Below are 18,398 nucleotides of genomic sequence, written 5' to 3'. Positions count from 1 at the left end.
ACTCTTTGAGTGGGAAAGAAAGATCAAAAGAGACAAAGACTAGAAAGGAACAGAGGCCATCTTCAGAAAAAAACGACTTTATAGGCAATAAAATGGCACTAAATTCATATCTATCAATAATCACTCTAAGTGTAAATGTACTAAATGCTTCAATCAAAAGGCATAGAGTTTCAGAATGGACAAAATAATCATTTTGAATGTAAATATATTAACTACCCCAATCAAAAGACATAGGATGACAAAATGGATAAAAATCAAGATCCATCTATGTGCTGCCTACAAGAGAATCATTATATACCTAATGAAACCCACATATGGAAAGCTGGGGATGGAGAAACATCTGTTATACAAATCAATGTTGAAAGAAAGCCAGAGTAGCAATACTTACATAGGAAAAAATAAACTTTTTTAAGTTTTAATGTAAATTCCAGTTAGTTAACATACAGTGTAATACCACTTCAGGTGTACAATTTAGTGATTCAACACTTCCATACAACACCCATTGCTCATCACGAGTGCACTCTTTAATCTCCATCACCTATTTAATAATCCCCCCACCCACCTGCTACCTGGTAACCATCAATTGTTCTCTATATATAAGCATTTATTTGTTGGTTTTTCTCTTGCTCTTTTTATCCCTAAACACCTTGGTATTATTTATCAAATTGCACATATGACTGAAATCATATGGTAGATATCTTTCTCTGACTGGCTTATTTCACTTTGCATAAAGCTCTCTAACTCCATCCATGCCATTGCAAATTGCAAGATTTCATTTTTTGTGGCTGAGTAATATTCAATTATATTATATAGATAGATGATATCTAGATATAGGTATACATTAGATATAGATAATAAATTATATAAACCACATCTTCTTTATGCATTCATCAGTTGATAGACATTTGGGCTGTTTCCATAATTTAGTTATTGGCTGATATAAACACTGAGATTCATGTATCCTTTTCTTTTCATTAATTATTTTAATGTTTACTTTTGAGAGAAGGAAATACCATGAGTGGGGAAGGGGCAGAAAGGGAGGGAGACACAGAATCCAATGCAGGCTCCAGCCTCTGCTGTCAGCACAGAGTCCAACATGGGGCTTGAACCCATGAATTGTGAGATCATGACCTGAGCAGAATTTCGACGCTCAACTGACTGAGCCACCCAGGTGCCCTGAATGTATTCTTTTCAATTAATATTTTTGTATTCATGGGTAAATACCCAGTAGTACAATGGCTGGATCATAGGGTAGTTCTATTTTTAACATTTTGAAATGTTACTGTTTTTCAGAGTGGCTGCACCAGTTCATAAACATCTAGCCAGACTCATTAAAAAACAAACAACAACAACAAAAAAAATAAAGAGAAATTACAAAAAAAGAAATTAAAGAGGAGAAATAGCAGCTAGCACCACAAAAATACCAACAATTGTAGGAGAATATTATGAAAAAATATATGCCAACAAATTGGACAACTTAGAAGAAATGAATAAATTATTAGAAACATATAAACTACCAAAACATAAATAGTAACATATAGAAAATCTGAACAGAGTGATAACCATCAAATAAATTGAATTAGTAATCAAAAAACTCCCAATGAAACAAACAAAAAAAAAGGAAATAAAGAAAAAGGAAAAACTTCCAACAAACAAAAGTCCAGGACCAGATTGCTTTGAAAGAAAATTCTGCCAAAAATTAAAGAAGAGTTAACACCTGTTCTTCTCAAACTATTCCAAAAATAGAAAAAGAAGGAAAACTTCCAAATTCATTCTATGAGAACAGCATTACCCTGATAACAAAACTGGATTAAGACACAACAAAAGATAACTACAGGCCAATATCTCTGATGAACATAGATGCAAAATTCTTCAACAAAGTACTAGCATGAAGAATCCAACAATCCACTAAAAGTCATTCTCCATGATCAAATGGGAATTATTCCTGGGTTGCAAGTGTGGTTCAATACTTGCAAATCAATTAAAGTGATACATCACATCAATAAGAGAAAGTATAAGAACCATATCATCATTTCAATAGATACAGAAAAACATTTGGCAAAGAACAATATCCATTCATTATAATAGCCCCTCAGTAAAGTATATTTAGAGAGAATGCACTTCAACATAATAAAAGCCATATATGAAAAACAATATAGCTGGAATCATCCTTAATGGGGAAAAACTTAGAGATTTTCCCCTAAGGTCAGAAACAAGACAAGGATATCCACTCTAATTACTTTTACTTGGCATAGTACTAGAACTCTTAGCCACAGCAATCAGACAACAAAAGCAAAACAAAACAAAACAAAAAATTAAAAGACATCCAAATCTGTAACTAAGAAGGAGAAGCCTCACTGTTGATTACAGAATATTATAAATAGAAAACTCAAAACTCTCTACCAAGAAATTACTAGAATGGATTCAGTAAATTTGCAGGATACAAAATCAATGTACAGAAGTCTGTTGCATTTGTATCACCAATAATGAAGCAGCAGAAAGAGAAAATTTAAAAAACAGTCTTATTTACACTTGCACCTAAAACAATGAGATACCTTGGAATATACCCAATCAAAGAGGTGGAAGACCTGTACTCTGAAAACTGTAAAACACTGTTGAAAGAAATTGAAGAAATACATCCCATGCTCATGGATTGGAAGAACAACTATTGTTAAAATATTTATACTACCCAAAGCAATCTACACACTTAATAAAATCGCTATCAAACTACCAACAACATTTTTTTTCACAGAGTAAGAACAAACAATCCTAAAATTTGGATGGAACTACAAAAGACCCCCAAAAGCCAAATCAACCTCCTTAAAGCAAAGCATAGCTTGAAGCATCACAATTCCAGACTTCAAGTTACATTACAAAGCAGTAGTGATCAAAACAGTATGGTATTGGCACTAAAAAAAGATACGTAGTTCAACAGAAAATAATAGAAAACCCCAAAATAAATCCACATTTATATGGTCAATTAATCTTTGATAAAGCAGATAAGAATATCCAATGGAAAAAAGACAGTCTCTTCAACAAATAATTGGAAAACTGGACAGCTATGAGCAAACGTATGAAACTGGACCATTTTCTTATACCATACACAAAAATAAACTAAAAATGAGCTAAATACCTAAATGTGAGTCCTGAAACCATAAGATTCTGGAAGAGAACACAGGCAATAACTTCTTTGACATCAGCTGTAGCAAATTTTTTCTACATATTTTTCTGTAGGCAAGGGAAACAAAAACAAAAATCAGCTATTGGGGCTTCATCAAAAGAAAAAGGAATAAAATCTTGCCATTTGGAATGACATGAATGCATGTAGACGGTATAATGCTAAAGCAATAAATCAGAGAAACACAAACACCATATGATTTCACTCATATGTGGAGTTCAGGAAACCAAACAAATACACAAAGGGAAAATACTAAAGAGACAAAGAAATAGACTCTTAATTATACAGAACAATCTGATGGTTACCAGAGGGGAAGTGGATGGGGGGAGGGATGGGTTAAATATGTGATGGGGATTAAGGAGTGCACTTATCTTGAGAAGCACAGGGTGGTGTATGGGATTGTTGAATCACTAAATTGTACCCTGGAAACTAATATATCAATGTATGTTAACTAAGTGGAATTCAAGCAAAAACCAACTAACTAACTAACATAGTGACTTTATTTCCTTTTGTAAAGTATTCCTATTCCATGGCATAATCTGTTTGCAGAGATATGTAAAATATCTACATTGGATACTTCCAATCAATCACTAATATGAAGCCAGAGGCTAAGTAACTCTGTATATGACACTTTGTCACATTTTTAGAAAACTGATTGCTCCCAACATTGCTGGATGATGTATGAGAGAGAATAATGAGCTCAGAAATTTGAATGTCACCTCAAGAGGTGCAAAATTAGCTAATATCTATTCTGAGTACTCTGAGTCTCTTATGTCCTATAGCCACAGGACTGAAATTGGGGTAATCATATGCAGAATCTAATTCTGTTTTTGCTGAATTACAATGCAATTTGAACTCCCAGCTTTGCAAGGTGTCTACTGTTACAATGTGGGCATATATTAGAAAAGAATGAGATCCTGTAGATTAGGATAATAATGTATGTGGAGATCCTGATGAAGTTGGGAACACTGTGCTCCTAAATCCTGATGAATTTTTATTGCCAGTGGAAGAGGTCTTTCTTTCCAAGCAGAAGTGGCCTTCCTACCTCCAGCACAAATGGTCTCAATAACTTCAGTGGAAGTCACCTGTTGACCCCCAGTGGCAGGTGCATCCCCACCCTAAATGGTATTTGCCTCCCCACCAACATTGCTGTCAGCATTTTCACCTCTGTCTGAGGGGATTAACCCTGAATTGGCTGAGAAAATAATAATGATCTCCCTTCAGTTAGTTGCCATGCATGATTATACTTATTTTACTCCTATTTCCTCCACTACCTCCTATTTCTTCTAAATCCACGACTAGATTCAAGTGCCAGAAAGCTCCTGAAAGTGAAGTATAGATTGTGACCCATGGAAAATGTGGTATATTCCAAGTGAACCACTTGCATTTTATCATTTATACAAGGGGAAATTCTGAGCATGCATTTGGGAATGGATACTATGGGTGTGGGATAATGGTACAAGGAAGGTGAAGTTGGATCAGGCCAAATTGGCCTGAATTGAAATGGGCTTATTAAGAAAAGGGTCAGCATTTGATGCTGAAGCTTAGAGAGTTGAAAAGATCTTTAACAGTTTTATTGCTTGGCTGAAACATGGACCAAGAAAGCTCACCATGGGTTGATTGAAAATGGGCAACCTCTCTTCATTTAATGTAGAGAAAGGGATTCAGATTCATAGGCAATTGGAATGTTAGAGTGGATTTGTGATTTAAGACCTACTCACATAGAGAGTCCAAAAGTCATACCTTTCTCCAATACTTTGAGAAATAAATCTGTGAGGGGAGCCCCAGCACCCTTGAAGAACTTTGTGATCCCTTTTCTCTGTACACCTGAACTTAGAGTAGAAAACACATCCACTCAATTGGAAAACGTAAATGAAATTGAAGTAACTGGATTGGGGTGACAGGAGCCAAATGGTGACACTCAGCCACTGAAAGCAAGGCAGATGTGACTACCATAATGGATAGCAGAGTCAAAGCAATAATCAAAATAGTCTGGCTCATGCATTGGCATTGGCTAGTTAATTATGATGTTCCTGGAAGTGAATTAAATGGGAGGCCTACTAAATTCTTATTTGGTCTGTATAAACAGAAAAGTTCTAGTTAAGTGAAAAAAAAGTATAACTTGAATCATAAAAACAAAGTCACGGGTTCTCAATCAATTTTCAGAATCGAGCCTGTTAACATACCCAGAACTTCTTGAAATAAGGGGAGACCAGGTTCCCTTATTAAAGAACCCCAATCTAGTATGGATAATGTATACTGTTAATCTTACCCAAAAGGACTTCCTCTTCAAAAGGACCCCTGCTCTTTTTCCAGGGTAACTGTACATTGAAGAAAAGAAGTAATCCAAACTTTTGAGGGCTACTGAACACTGGCTCTGAATCATCACTGATTATAGGAGACCCAAAACATCACTGTAGCCCTCCAGTCAGAGTAGGAGCTTATAGAGGTCAGGAGACCAATAGACTTTTAGTCCATTTCTGTCTCACAGAGGTCCCAGTGCATCCCTAAACTCATCTCAAGGTTACTTTCCCAGTTCCAGAATGCATAATTGGAGTAGGCATTGCTAGCAGTTGGCAGAATCCCCACATGAGCTCCCTGACCTATGGAATGAGAAATATAAAGGTGAGAAAAGCTAAGGGGGAAACATTAGAATTGCCTCTACCTAGGAAACTAGTAAATTAAAAGGAATACTGCATTCTTAGAGGGATTGCAAAGATTAGTGGCACCAACAGGGACTTGAAAAATGTAGGAGTAGTGATTCTCACCACATCCCAATTCAACTCTCTCATTTGGCCAGTGCAGAAGACAGATCTTGAAAATGTCAGTGAATTATCAATAGCTTAAACAGGTGGTGACTCCAACTGAAGCTGGTTTACCAGGTTGTGGTTTCATTGCTTGGGAAAATTAACACATTCCCTGATATCTGGTATGCAGCTATTCATCTTGTGAATGCCTTCTCCTCCATCCCTGTCCATAAGGTCCACCAGATGTAATCTGCTTTCAGCTGGCAAGGCCAGCAATACACCTTCATTATCCTACCTTAGGAGTATATCAACTCTCCAGCCCTATGTTATTTTTTCCCCCACAAAGACCTTAATCACCTTCCTTCCACAAAATATTGCACTGATAGTGATGAGAAATAGTAACTTCTCTAGGCTTATTGGTAAGGCATTTGCATGTCACAAGGTGAGAAATAAATACAGCTAAGCTTCAGGGGACTTCTACATTCATTACATTTCTATGAGTCCAGTGGTATGAAACATGTCAAGATATCCCTTCTAAGGTGAAGGGTAAGTGAAGGATCTGGACCTCTTCTAACCAAGAAATAAACCATGGGACTTCTTGACTTCCATAATTGCATGAGGCAATTCCCACAATGAATGAATGAATGAATGAATGAATGAATGAATCCTATAGGTCTTGTTCCTCTGGAGAACCCTGAATACTACATTTGCTTTGCATAATGAAGTTCAACTTCAATGGGATGATGTCCTTCTGTCTCCATCTGTTTCTGTCTCTCTCTGTACCTCTCTCATCTGAATTCATATAGTACAAATACACCCTTCTCACCATTTAATGATACTTGTCACATTATTTTTACCTTTATAGAGTATGATAGCCACCTATATCTTTTTCATTGGTTTTAAGGCTACATAAAGCATAAAATATTATGTGTTATTCACCTTGGTATTTCAGCCTCTAGAAAAATGTCTTGCATATTTTGTTTCATCCTATGAATAAATAAATTATAAAATAAACAAGTATGAATTAAAGTAACAAGAGTAGAAAGCCTGATTTATGAAAAACTTCTATGTATCTTTCTTTTGGGATTATCTAGAATATGTCTTTAAAAACAAGTTTATATCCTTTATGATATGAGTGCTTAATGAGGGAATGAAGGATGGTTGTGGAAATTATGTGAAGAAATTAACATTGAGTTTTTCCATTTTCAAAAACTTTGAACATAGCTTGGGTAGTCATGGGTAAATTCAAAAACATATTTGGAATTAATTAGTTCAGTAACATAATCAGCCAATTTAGTGATAACTTTTTTCTTTATAAAAGAGATTTTGTCCAAACAACAGACAATGTAGACCTTTTCCATCTCATTCACTTGTTTCAAGCTTGTTATGGTACATACTAAAAGTAAAAAAAAAAAAAGATAACTTTACACCTATATTTATTATAGCTTCTATTTGTATTCTTTCCCTTTAAAATCACTCTCTCAAAACTTCCCAGTTCCCACACATTCACTCTCTGATCTCTACAGATAATTCATAATCCTGGAGGTCTTTCCTTACACAGATAATCAGCCATGATATTAATTCTCTTCACATGTCTCTTAATATTAATTTCTGAAATTATTAACTCACAAGTTCCTGTCTGAATTGTTGCTATAACCTTCCAGCTATGATCCTTTACCCTAGTTGCTGACATTTTCATGACATCATTCAAGAGTTCTGGAAATCTGGAGCTATGGAAACATGAGTACTCACTTTGACATCATCTCTCTTCATCCTCCTTGTCTGAAGAAAGCCAAGAACCAGAGTAAGCTGGCATACTCAGGCCTTGGATATATTGGAGGTGATGAATTTTCTAGAGATTTTGAGAAGAAAAAAGACCCAAGGCCAAGTAAGATCTTACTAGATGATGGAGGTATTTCAAATCATATTATCCAATGAGTGATATAAAGACAACTGTCACATTTTTGCTTAAAACTGGTAACTTCCCATTTCCCTCAGATTGAAATCCAAGTTCCTTGGTCCAAAATATTGTACATGGATCTGGTCCCTGGCAACCTCTCTGATCTCATTTCCTTCCATTCTCCTTCTTCCTTCCTCACTTCCCGTAGTGGAGACACTAGGCTGCTACCTCCAGGCACATTTTGTCTCAAAGCATCAACACCTGTGGTTTTTACCCTCACTTTATTCAGGTGTTACTGAAATGTCATCTGTTCTGAGAAAACTTCTCTATTCACCTAATAAGGTGGTATGTCCAAGACTCTACTTACCCTGCTTTACTTTTTTTCAAAGAATCATCATGGCCTGATGTATGTATAAAGTGTGTTAGGAAGAAAAAAGTAAGAATTTGGGTCCACCCAGCATGGTATAAACTGTAAGGGGTATGGGAACAAGGACTTTGTTCCTGCTTTTTTCCCCTTCCTAAAACAGTGTCATAATAATTTCCAGTCTTGCCTCTGATTTAGCACCAAGATATGAGAGATTTCCAATATCACCATGGAACAATATAAGGCCTGATTCTAGACTGGTGGCCCAAAGAATAGGGGCGACTCTCTCTACCCAACAGAATGTAAGTTGGAAGAGAAAGAGACTGACAGTTTTCTTCACTGCCTGGTCAAGGCTGAGCCTCCCTCTGCCTCAAAGTAAGCAAGTGTGATATCAATAATATTACCATGGAACAATCCAAAACTTGATTCTAGTCTAGGAACACAGAAAATTAGGTGGTAAAAGCATAGTAGGTAAACACAGTACATTGATTTTTTTCTATCTTCCTTTCACTAAGACATACTTTCATACTTTGCTCACTGCTGTATACTCAACCTCTAAAACAGTTAGAAATATGCTGAATCCTTCCTCTGATTAGCAAGCTTTGGGATATCCCCAAATCACTGTAAAATAATACATGGCCTAAGGGTGGTGGTGACGCTCTTCCTTCCCCCACTAGGATATATGCTCTAAGACAGCATAGACTTTGTATAGATTTTTCACTGTTCTATCCTCAGGTCCTAGGCCAGGGCTGAGCCTCTATCATGAAACAGTATAATGTTTGGTTCAGGACTTGAGGCTTAGCAAGAAAGCAGGGACTAAGAAGCATTATTATTATATATCTAAAAAGTATATACATTTGTATTTTCACCTAACATATGCATCCCTCTAACCTTTTAGTTATCACTAAAACATTTACACATTTATCACATTTTTAATTATTTTATACCTACCTTATATCTTTGTTACTAGACTGAAGGCTACTTAAAGGATAAAAAACCATCATGTGTTAAGAAAAGAAGGCTTTTGTTTTTGTCCGCTGCTATGTCCCAAAGTCTTAAAACAGTGCCTAGATTAACACCAGCCTTTCTCTGAGTGTCAGAATGTGGGGTAACCCCATAATATTATCATGGGAAAATGTAAGGCCTTGTTCTGGTCTTGAAGTCATGGGTGGTGGTGGATATCTGCCTCAGTTATAGCCAAGATACAGTCTTCATGAGAACTTAAATTTTGTCTTTCTTAGTCAATAGCTAGTGTTGTGGCTAGGGTCAAGCATTCCTGAGTGTCAAAAGTGGTAAAAATACCTAGAGCAGTAACAAAGTATTCTATGGTTGGTGTTATTGCTTGTTTTTGTTGTTGCAATCAATCTTCCAACTAGAAAAAAAATTATTTCTACAATAAAAATACAAAATAAATTCCACATGATTTAAAGTTTCCAATTCATGTCAAAATTTAGAAAAGCACAAAAACCGATACTATTATCAATTATGACTGGTTATATTTGAGGTAAATATATAAGACAGACAAGATTCACACCAAATTCATGTTAGTGTTTGCCTCAGCAGAGTGAGGAAATTTTCTGGGAAAGGGATATATTATATGTAATGTTCTGACTTTTAAAGAATATAAATCTATATCTAAAGTAAGTATACTAAATTGTTAATATTTTAATTATTTAATATGGACATTGTTGATTTGGGGCAACAGTAAACAAATATTTTACATACTCTCCATATTATGTTTTAATTTTTCAAAATAAATAAAATACACAGAGAATTTAAAACACCACTACAGCTGATTTATTATGTTTTCAAAATTGAACATATTTAGGAAATATGCATATGTAAATGCAATATGCAAGGACATAAAGCATCTGAATAATAAAATCAAGAAGGTTAATAATAAAGAAAACTCTAAATTTTGTATTTTATAGAAACCATACATTCTTTTTTTAATAGAAAGTTTAAATAAGCCAATTACCATTGGAGAGATAAGAAGGCTGATTAAGGATCAACTTCAAAAGTGGCACCATAATTAAATTGTTTTACAGTTTAGTACTAACTAATTTTCAAAGGACAATTGGAATTTGAATAAAAACTTTTTTAAATAAAAAGAAAAACTAATTCTAAGGCTGTTTATTTCATAACACAAAAAAAGACTCACAAATTCATTTTTAAAGTTAGCACAATTTGAAAAACAAAACTTGATAAAGACAGGGTAAAAAAGAAAAAATGCAATTTCACTTTGAAATGTAAATGCAATAATTCTGAATAAAAAATTCGTAACTAAAATCCAGCAATGTGTCAAATAATTATTACAACATGACCAAGTAGGATTTATTTCAGAAACCCAAGTTTGGTTCAATGTCAAATACTTACTCCTCTAATTCACTAAATCAACAAATTAAAGGAAAAAACAATCATATGATTTTATCAGTGGATGCTGAAAGATATTTGATAAACTTCAGAGGCCACTTTTTAGTAAGCCCCTTAATATGAAACAGGAATTAAAAAATGAAATAAAGAAACTCCTTAAACATTTTAGTGGTTAATGACAATTTACCAATAACCAACAATAAATGTCATGTTAATAGGGAATAGTAAAGACAATTCTATGAAAATTACACCAGACATGAATATCTGTCATAATCATTATTCAATATTATTTTGAATAAATAAAATCATCTGTATTTGCAGGTGAAATGATTGTTACACAGAAGGTTGAAAACATTACATATTTTTAAAAGTGTAATTTAGAGGATTTAATAAGCTGATTAAATATAAGGTAAAATATTTTTTAAAAAAGTTATCTGTAGTTTGTCTGTATTGTCAAAAATAAGAAGTTACAAATGAGGAAGAAAAAATACCCAAGTCAAAATGTCAAGATGTGACAAAATCTGTAAAAATATTTGGAAGAAAGTTTAATCAGATATAATAGACCCATATGAAGAACATTACAAATACAAAATCAAAAGATTTTAATTATGTACCCAAACTCTTGAGTGTTAAGGATTAATATTATTAAAATAATCTTCTAAATAGAAACGCAGAAATGTAACACAATTCTAAGATCAGAATTTTGAAAGAATGCATTTAATTTTCATAGAAAGAATTAATGTCTAGAACAAGTTATACGAAAGAAAAAAAAGGGAAAGAAAAAAAAAAACATAATGAGAGGTAACTTGCTTTGCCAGAGTTCAAAATTTATGGTCAAGCCACTAGTGTTAAACAATAGGATACTGGCTCACAAACTCAAAAATGAGTAGTTTATTTAATAAATATCATAGTATAATCAGGAATCCAATGTGAAGAAAATGTATAGTTGGACCTTTATCTTATACCACATACAAAATAAATTCCAGATGCTTTAGTTAAACCTAAAATTAATAAAATTAATTAAAAAATTAGAAAAAATGTAGGTGAATATATGTATGATTTGGGTGGGGGCATTAATCTGAAAAAGATAAGAAGCCAAAAAGCTGAAAAGGAGATATTAGTCTATCTAAAAATTAAAAACAACAACGGCAACAACTGTACAGTAAAATATAACATCAATAAAGTCAAGATCGATGATAGAATGGAAAAAATACAAATGGGCTACATGATTAATATGTACCATAGAGAAATATAGTAAGAATTACTATAAACTTATAAGAAAAAGATCAAAGATTCAATAGATAAATAAGCAAAAGAACTGGAAAATCACAAAAGAAAAAAATTCAAACAGTCAACAAAACAAAACACCTCCTCAAGTATGTCAATTAAAAAAATACTACGTAATTTTTTACCTTCTACATTTGCAAATTTTCATGGAGAGGATACTGGAGAATGAGCACTTTCATTTTGTATAGTAATTTTGTAATATCTTTTAAAATTAAATATATCTCTTACCAGCAATTCCACTTCTGGGAATCTACCCAGTAGAAATAAAAGCACCAGAATGTATTGCAGCAGTGCTATGGTGAGAAAAGGAAAGGAAATAATTTACGTGACTATCAATAACAGAATGGTTGAATACTTTTTTGGTACATAAATATACTGTATATGCAACTGCTAGATGGAAGGAGAGAGAGAGAAAAAGGCAGAAGGGAACAGGGAGTGGAGAGGAGGGGAAAGGGAGAGGGGGACAGAGAAAGATTTGTAGCTACTGATTAGAAAAGATACCATGAATATTCCAAATGTGAAAAACAATTACAGGAAAATGAGGAGGCTTTTCATTTTTACAGAAAAGACTACAACAAACTTTCTGCAAGTGGATGGGAAAACGTGGAAGGATATACATACATCATGTTCTTAACATTTGTTACCTGGGAATAAGAAAGAAGGGAGATAATAAAATGAGGGAAATGGGGGACAGGACCTGGTGTGGAGTTACACCATTAATTTTTCTTCAGTTTTTCATTGTTCCAATGGTCATGAATACGTTTCAATTTCCTATTAGCACCCAACTTAACTCTTCAGTTACAGAACAAGGCAATATCAAAAGTACCAATGTAAACTTGGGACAAAACTGTGGAACTAGTCAATGTAAGATTTGGAGGCACAATCAGTAACAAGTAATAATAAATTCCTGAATCTCTGACACCAAAACTTTTCTCAAAAATTCACAATTGCAAGAACATGACATGTTTTACATTTAATAGTTCCACGACTTTTGTAAAGAGCACAATGAATTTAGGGAGTTTTCACCAAGCCATAGACATAAATGTGAATATCATCATCAAACTTGATGAAGTAGACAGACGGTTTGGCCACCACTTGATGGATAAAAATGCCGGTTCTTTTGGACCCATCATCTTTGGCATGTTCCACTTGCTTGCCCACGAGGCTGTCGACCACTTCTCCAGGCTCCCGTTCTGCTGTAGGGAAATAGTAGTTGGAATCTGGAATGATGCGCAGGTCACCATCTTTGTAGTCATCCAGCAGCGTGTACATATAAAGGACAGGATCTTTCTCGTAGGTGATGTAAAACCAAGTGTCCATCACGGGAGCTCGCGCCAGGACCATACCTTTCCATTCATCTTTCGTACCGTGCTCACCCTCAAACACATGCCCCACCGCTTTGCCAATCAGGAAATCTGCCAGACGAGAATCAATGCGAGGAGTTGGCACTCTTTCAGGAAGGATTTCTAGCGCTAAAACTCTCTTATCTCGGTGCAGCTCTAGTCCATATACACTATCTTTGCCATCATATTTGATGATGTAGAGGGTGGGCTTCACAGAAACCTGCTCGAGCACTGTGCCCTTCCACTGCTCCACCGGCTCGTTGCCTTCCTTCCAACCGTGTTGAATGCGGCAGCCTACGATGTTCCTACGCGTGAGGAAAGTGGGCTTGCGTCGCTGCTTCCTGTGGGTGTGCCTTTTCTTCATCAGGTATGCGGACACGCCATCTACACCCATCGGAGGCACTGTTGGGGGCGACATGGCTCAGGGTTTAAGGAGGCTTAAGCAAAGCTGCCACTTGTTCGATTAAGAGGACCAAAAGTCAACACTATTCAATATTATTATCTGTTTTCGTGATCTCAGAGTCCGTCCTCCCTTCCCCAGTCAAAAGTCTTTCGCCAAGTCTTGACAAAAACGCTCTAACTCTGACGGTGAGCACTGATACAGCGTGAACCTTTTGATAGCGTTCTCCTTTCCCGCTCGGGAGAAGTGTCTGCAGCAGTGGCGGTTGCCGCAGGAGATGGCGGGCTGGCTTGCACTGCCCACGCCTCGCACCCGCCCTGATTCCCAACCCCAAGTCCCAGAATTGACCACTTAGCTGTTATCGATGGTGTTGCCGCTGCGAAACGGTGACTGAGGAGACGACGGGAAAGGTAGGCAAGGAATAAGAGAGTTGACTGCAGCAGCAAAGGCGAAGGCAGCCGTGGGTCTTTGACAAGTCCCCGCGGCCTCTGCTTCGCAGCGCTGCTTTGCTTGGCCTAGCTCTGGCGCTGGGGTTTTTGCTGCTTCAGGAATCCGACCCCTCTGAGCCCGCCTGCGCTTCGGCCCCGCCCCCTGCCATTCCTCCTTCCGCTCGGTCTGTAGCAGCAGGGTGGGTCAGTGCGCGCACCCGCGTTCAGCCCACACAGTCTCAGGCTCTCCTTCATTTCCTCACGCGCTCCCGGACCTCTTCCCTCAAACCGGAGCCAGACTGGCAGTCTCCCTTGCTCCTTCTTTCTGGCTGCTTTTCGCCTGTCAGCCTTCTTCACAGCCATTCAATCTGCTCCCTATCTTACAGGAATTCCTCACAAAGCCTTTAAAAAATAATATTTAATACACACATACACAGAATTTATACATACAAATTATTTTCTTTCAGTTTAAGGAATATGAGAGCAGTGAAGGAAGAAACTTGTGTACAGTCCACCATCTTGATCCCAACTTTCTTTTATATTTTCTACCTGATCACCCCCAGTAAATTACTTTTTAAATGATCTTTTTTTTTTCCTTTCCTGAATGTTAAAGAAATGCATTGACATTGTGGAGAATTTCTGAAATTCAGTGAAATAAAAGATAAAACTAACTTTAATCTTACCATCTAGCCATTTCTTTCTCATTAATAAGTCCATGCTTGTATTTTACAAAATTTGGAGATTTCATACCTTTACAGCTTACTTTTTTCCATTTATATCAAGAGCATTTTCCAAGCTTATTAAATAGTCTGAAAATGTGATTTAAATTGTCCCATTTTTTTTTTTTTTTTGGTACGGATGATTCATTATTTATGCTAAATGACCTATGACAAAATAGATAATAAAGCTAGTTTACCTTAATATATGGATTTATTGAGCTAGTATAAACCATATTTTCTAAGAATATTTAATGACATGGAAATCCACATATGAGATAAGAACAATGTGTGAAAAAGCAGGCTATGAGGTAAAATTGTGGAGAAAATAATTTTGTTGAGAGGGAAATGAAAGCATTGTTGTTGTATGTATTTGCTGTTTTTCTGATTATAGAACTGCATCCTCATATGGGAAATCTGGAATATAGAAAAGAAAGTGTCCATAATTTCATCTTCGTCAAGTCACAGGTCTCTTATGAGGATTAAAAGTGAATGTAAAACTTTTAGCCCTGTATCCTGTTTTACAAGACGGCAATTGAAAACAGGGAAATCTAGCTCCCTCATTATCATTCATCACCTTACATGGGTGAGAAGAGAATACATCAAATCATCACAGGTAAAATAAAGGCTATTAATTTATTTGGAAATGTAGGAAAGCAGGGGAGAGAGATGCAAGACAATACTGGCTGCCTCCACATTTCATACCTTCCAAGGTAGGGACAGAAATACCTAGCCCTCATACCATTTAGTAGCTCATTGGGCAGAATATTGTGGATCCCCAAATTCCCAGTGTTTCCCAGGCCAAAGATTTTGGAAATGGGATAACTCTCCATTACTACATTATAAGAAAGTAATTCCAAGGAAGCAAGAAAACTACATATACTAAAAGGTACTTCTAAACTCTGTAGAATGACATAATGGTATGTACATATTCAGACATATATACAACCTACACACTGAAAGAAAGAAGGCATGTTTAATTGTCATGCCATAATGTTCCACAAATAATGTGCCCCAGGTAATTCTCCACACCAAGATGTGATAAGATCTTTTTGCTTAAAAGAACAGTTCACAGGGAAGAGAAGACCACCCACAGGGCAAACAAGTGGAGGGCAAACAGTTCATTCAGGCCCTTTGGATATATACTTAAATGGAATTATCCTTCACAACACCACAGAGAAGCCTGAGAAGACAATTTCTAATATCCTTTCTTCTCTAAAACTATGATTCTAGTGTTAAATCATTGCCTAAGATTATGGTATTCAGTGGACCTTTCACACTATGATATAATATATAACTACAAAACCATTCAAGAAAGAACTTTTATCTTGCATCTCAAGTGTCTTACACATACTAGGTACTCAATATTTGTTAATAAATAAATAAGTGGTTTTAGCTGCCCTACTCCAATCCAAAGAAATCTTCCCAAATGAAACAAATACTCTTACACAAGCCTCTACAGACTAAAATCCTAGAGACTCAAAATCTCTCACAGTGGCTTTGTGTATCCCTTCAAAACCCCCAGAACACTGACCCTGTGAATGTGTCCAGAACTCCGGAGATGATTGGGAAACCACCATCAACTTACAATATGTAGATAATAATAACATCCACCTCAAAGGGTAGCTGTAAAGATTAAATAAAATAAATAAAAGTAAATTTATTAACACATGAACCAACTTATGTAAGTACTTGTGGTCTTCTAATTAGTCATCTCCTAGAAAGTCTTGTTTCTTACCAGGTTTTTCTGTAAAACCACCTCGCTCATGCCCCACCTCTAAACCTTTGCTTTATTTTATACTCAAGCCCTCTTGCTCAGGACCTGAGTGTAAATCCAAAAGGGACTGTGGAAGGATTTTGTCGCTTATAGCCAGTTTCAGAGCAGTCTTTTAAATGCTGTAATTTTCTGGAAGCCCAAATGCTGTATAAATGAAACATTATTGAAAATAAATTTTGGAGATACAGTGATAATTTATAATTAGATGGGTGGTGGAGATAGGCATAAATGCTATTAATTCCCTTGTATAAGATGGATTATAATGCATACTATGACAGGTACTAATTAAGCACCAGGGACCCAAAGGAGGTAATGAATTGTTATGGCTGGGGAGATTGGAAAAGATAACTTGTAAGGGTAAGAAAACAAAAGGAAGACATTCAGAAGGTGGTAGAATATTGAGGCATTTTCAATCTAAACAGAAAATAGATGAAGGAAAGGCACATAGGGATGCGTGTTCATAGAATATGTGCAAAACTGGTCAGAAGCTGGTAGCTGGAGCACAGAGTATGCCAGACTAAGAAACAGGGGATGTGGTTTGTGGTGGGAAACAAGGTTAGTTAACAGCTTCAAATGCAAGACATTTATCTTCCATCCACTGCAGGAAATTGATCTTCCATCCACTGATGTATGGAAGCAGATTATATTCTAATTCCTCTGATAACGTACTGTTGGCAAAACTAACTAGAGAGATGATTTTCCATGACCTATCTGGCAAAAGCAGGCAATGATTCCCTAAGAAGGCAGTTTTCCCAGTCAGAGTAGTTAATATAAGTGATGCTGAGCACAGAACTGATCTTCCATTCCCACTCAGCAGAAGCAAGTGATGTGGCATTCTGATTTTCTTGTCAGTGTAGTGTCAGTGAGATTTAATAATATGTTATTCTTCCTTAGTCATCTGGTGGTATAAGGTATAGTGTTAGTGACCTCTATTCTATAGCTTCTTCTCACCCTGCCCCCATATCAACACAACCATAATGGGAATATGAATAGTACAGGACAAGACAGGGCTAGTCACCCCTCCAGTTCCCCACACTCTTTGTTTAAGTGAAAGCCAATGAGGAGCTAAAATTGCATCCTTATCCACCATCAATCAGATTTAATGAAGAGAACAAGATGGAACTAGATAGTACTCATCTTTTCCTACACCCTTGGTGTTAGTGAGGTCCACTGGTCAGATAGCATCCACATCCACATGGAGGTAGTGAGATGGTATGAGTCAGTACCCAACTTCACCATGAATGTATTGGCAGATATGACAAGGAGCTAAACTTCAATCCATCGAACACATGTGCAATGAGGCAGTGTGAGTCAGTACTCCACTTTTGCAAAGAGGGTGTCAGGAGATCCCAATAGAAGTTGACAAGTATACCCACGGGACCGTCCAGCTACATCACAAAAGGAAGACTCTCTGATAAAAAATAAAGTTTAGATAGACTATAGAGCCTATTATAATATCAAAAATGACAAGAATGCAATGAAAATAACAAATCATGAAAATATCAAGGGAAATCACAACTTGAATGACAGAAGACAATTAATAGAGGTCAAAACTGAGATAAAGCAAACATTGAAATATTCTGAAGCAGATTTTTATTTTTCTTAAGTTTATTTGTTTTGACAGAGTGAGAGAGATTGTGAGCAGGGCAGAGAGAGAGGAAGAGAGAAAAAATCCCAAGCAGGCTTTGCACCATCAACACAGAGCCCGACTCAGGGCTTTAACTCACGAATCATGAGATCATGACCTGAGCTGAAATCAAGAGTCAGAGGCTTAACCAACCCAGCCACCCAGGTGCCCTGAAACAGATTTTAAAGCAGCTATTATAAAAATACTTTAATAAGCAATTATAATTTATCTTGAAACAAATGGCAAGAAGAGAAAACC

At 36.1% G+C, this 18,398-nt stretch overlaps 1 protein-coding gene across 1 annotated transcript; it reads right to left on the bottom strand.

Annotated features, from left to right (window-relative positions):
* Window positions 1–10,307: 10,307 nt before the first annotated feature.
* Window positions 10,308–14,216, bottom strand: SPIN4 (spindlin family member 4). Its single transcript, XM_081792296.1, has one exon. The coding sequence runs from the start codon at window positions 13,608–13,610 to the stop codon at window positions 12,861–12,863; it is 750 nt and encodes a 249-aa protein (XP_081648422.1). The 5' UTR covers window positions 13,611–14,216; the 3' UTR covers window positions 10,308–12,860.
* Between the last annotated feature and the right edge of the window lie 4,182 nt (window positions 14,217–18,398).

The sequence above is a fragment of the Panthera onca genome, chromosome X (genome assembly GCF_046562875.1).
Source record: "Panthera onca isolate mPanOnc1 chromosome X, mPanOnc1 haplotype 2, whole genome shotgun sequence".
Taxonomy (NCBI): Eukaryota; Metazoa; Chordata; class Mammalia; order Carnivora; family Felidae; genus Panthera; species Panthera onca.
The sequence above is the reverse complement of the archived record's forward strand: the minus strand, read 5'-3'. Positions and strand labels throughout refer to the sequence as shown.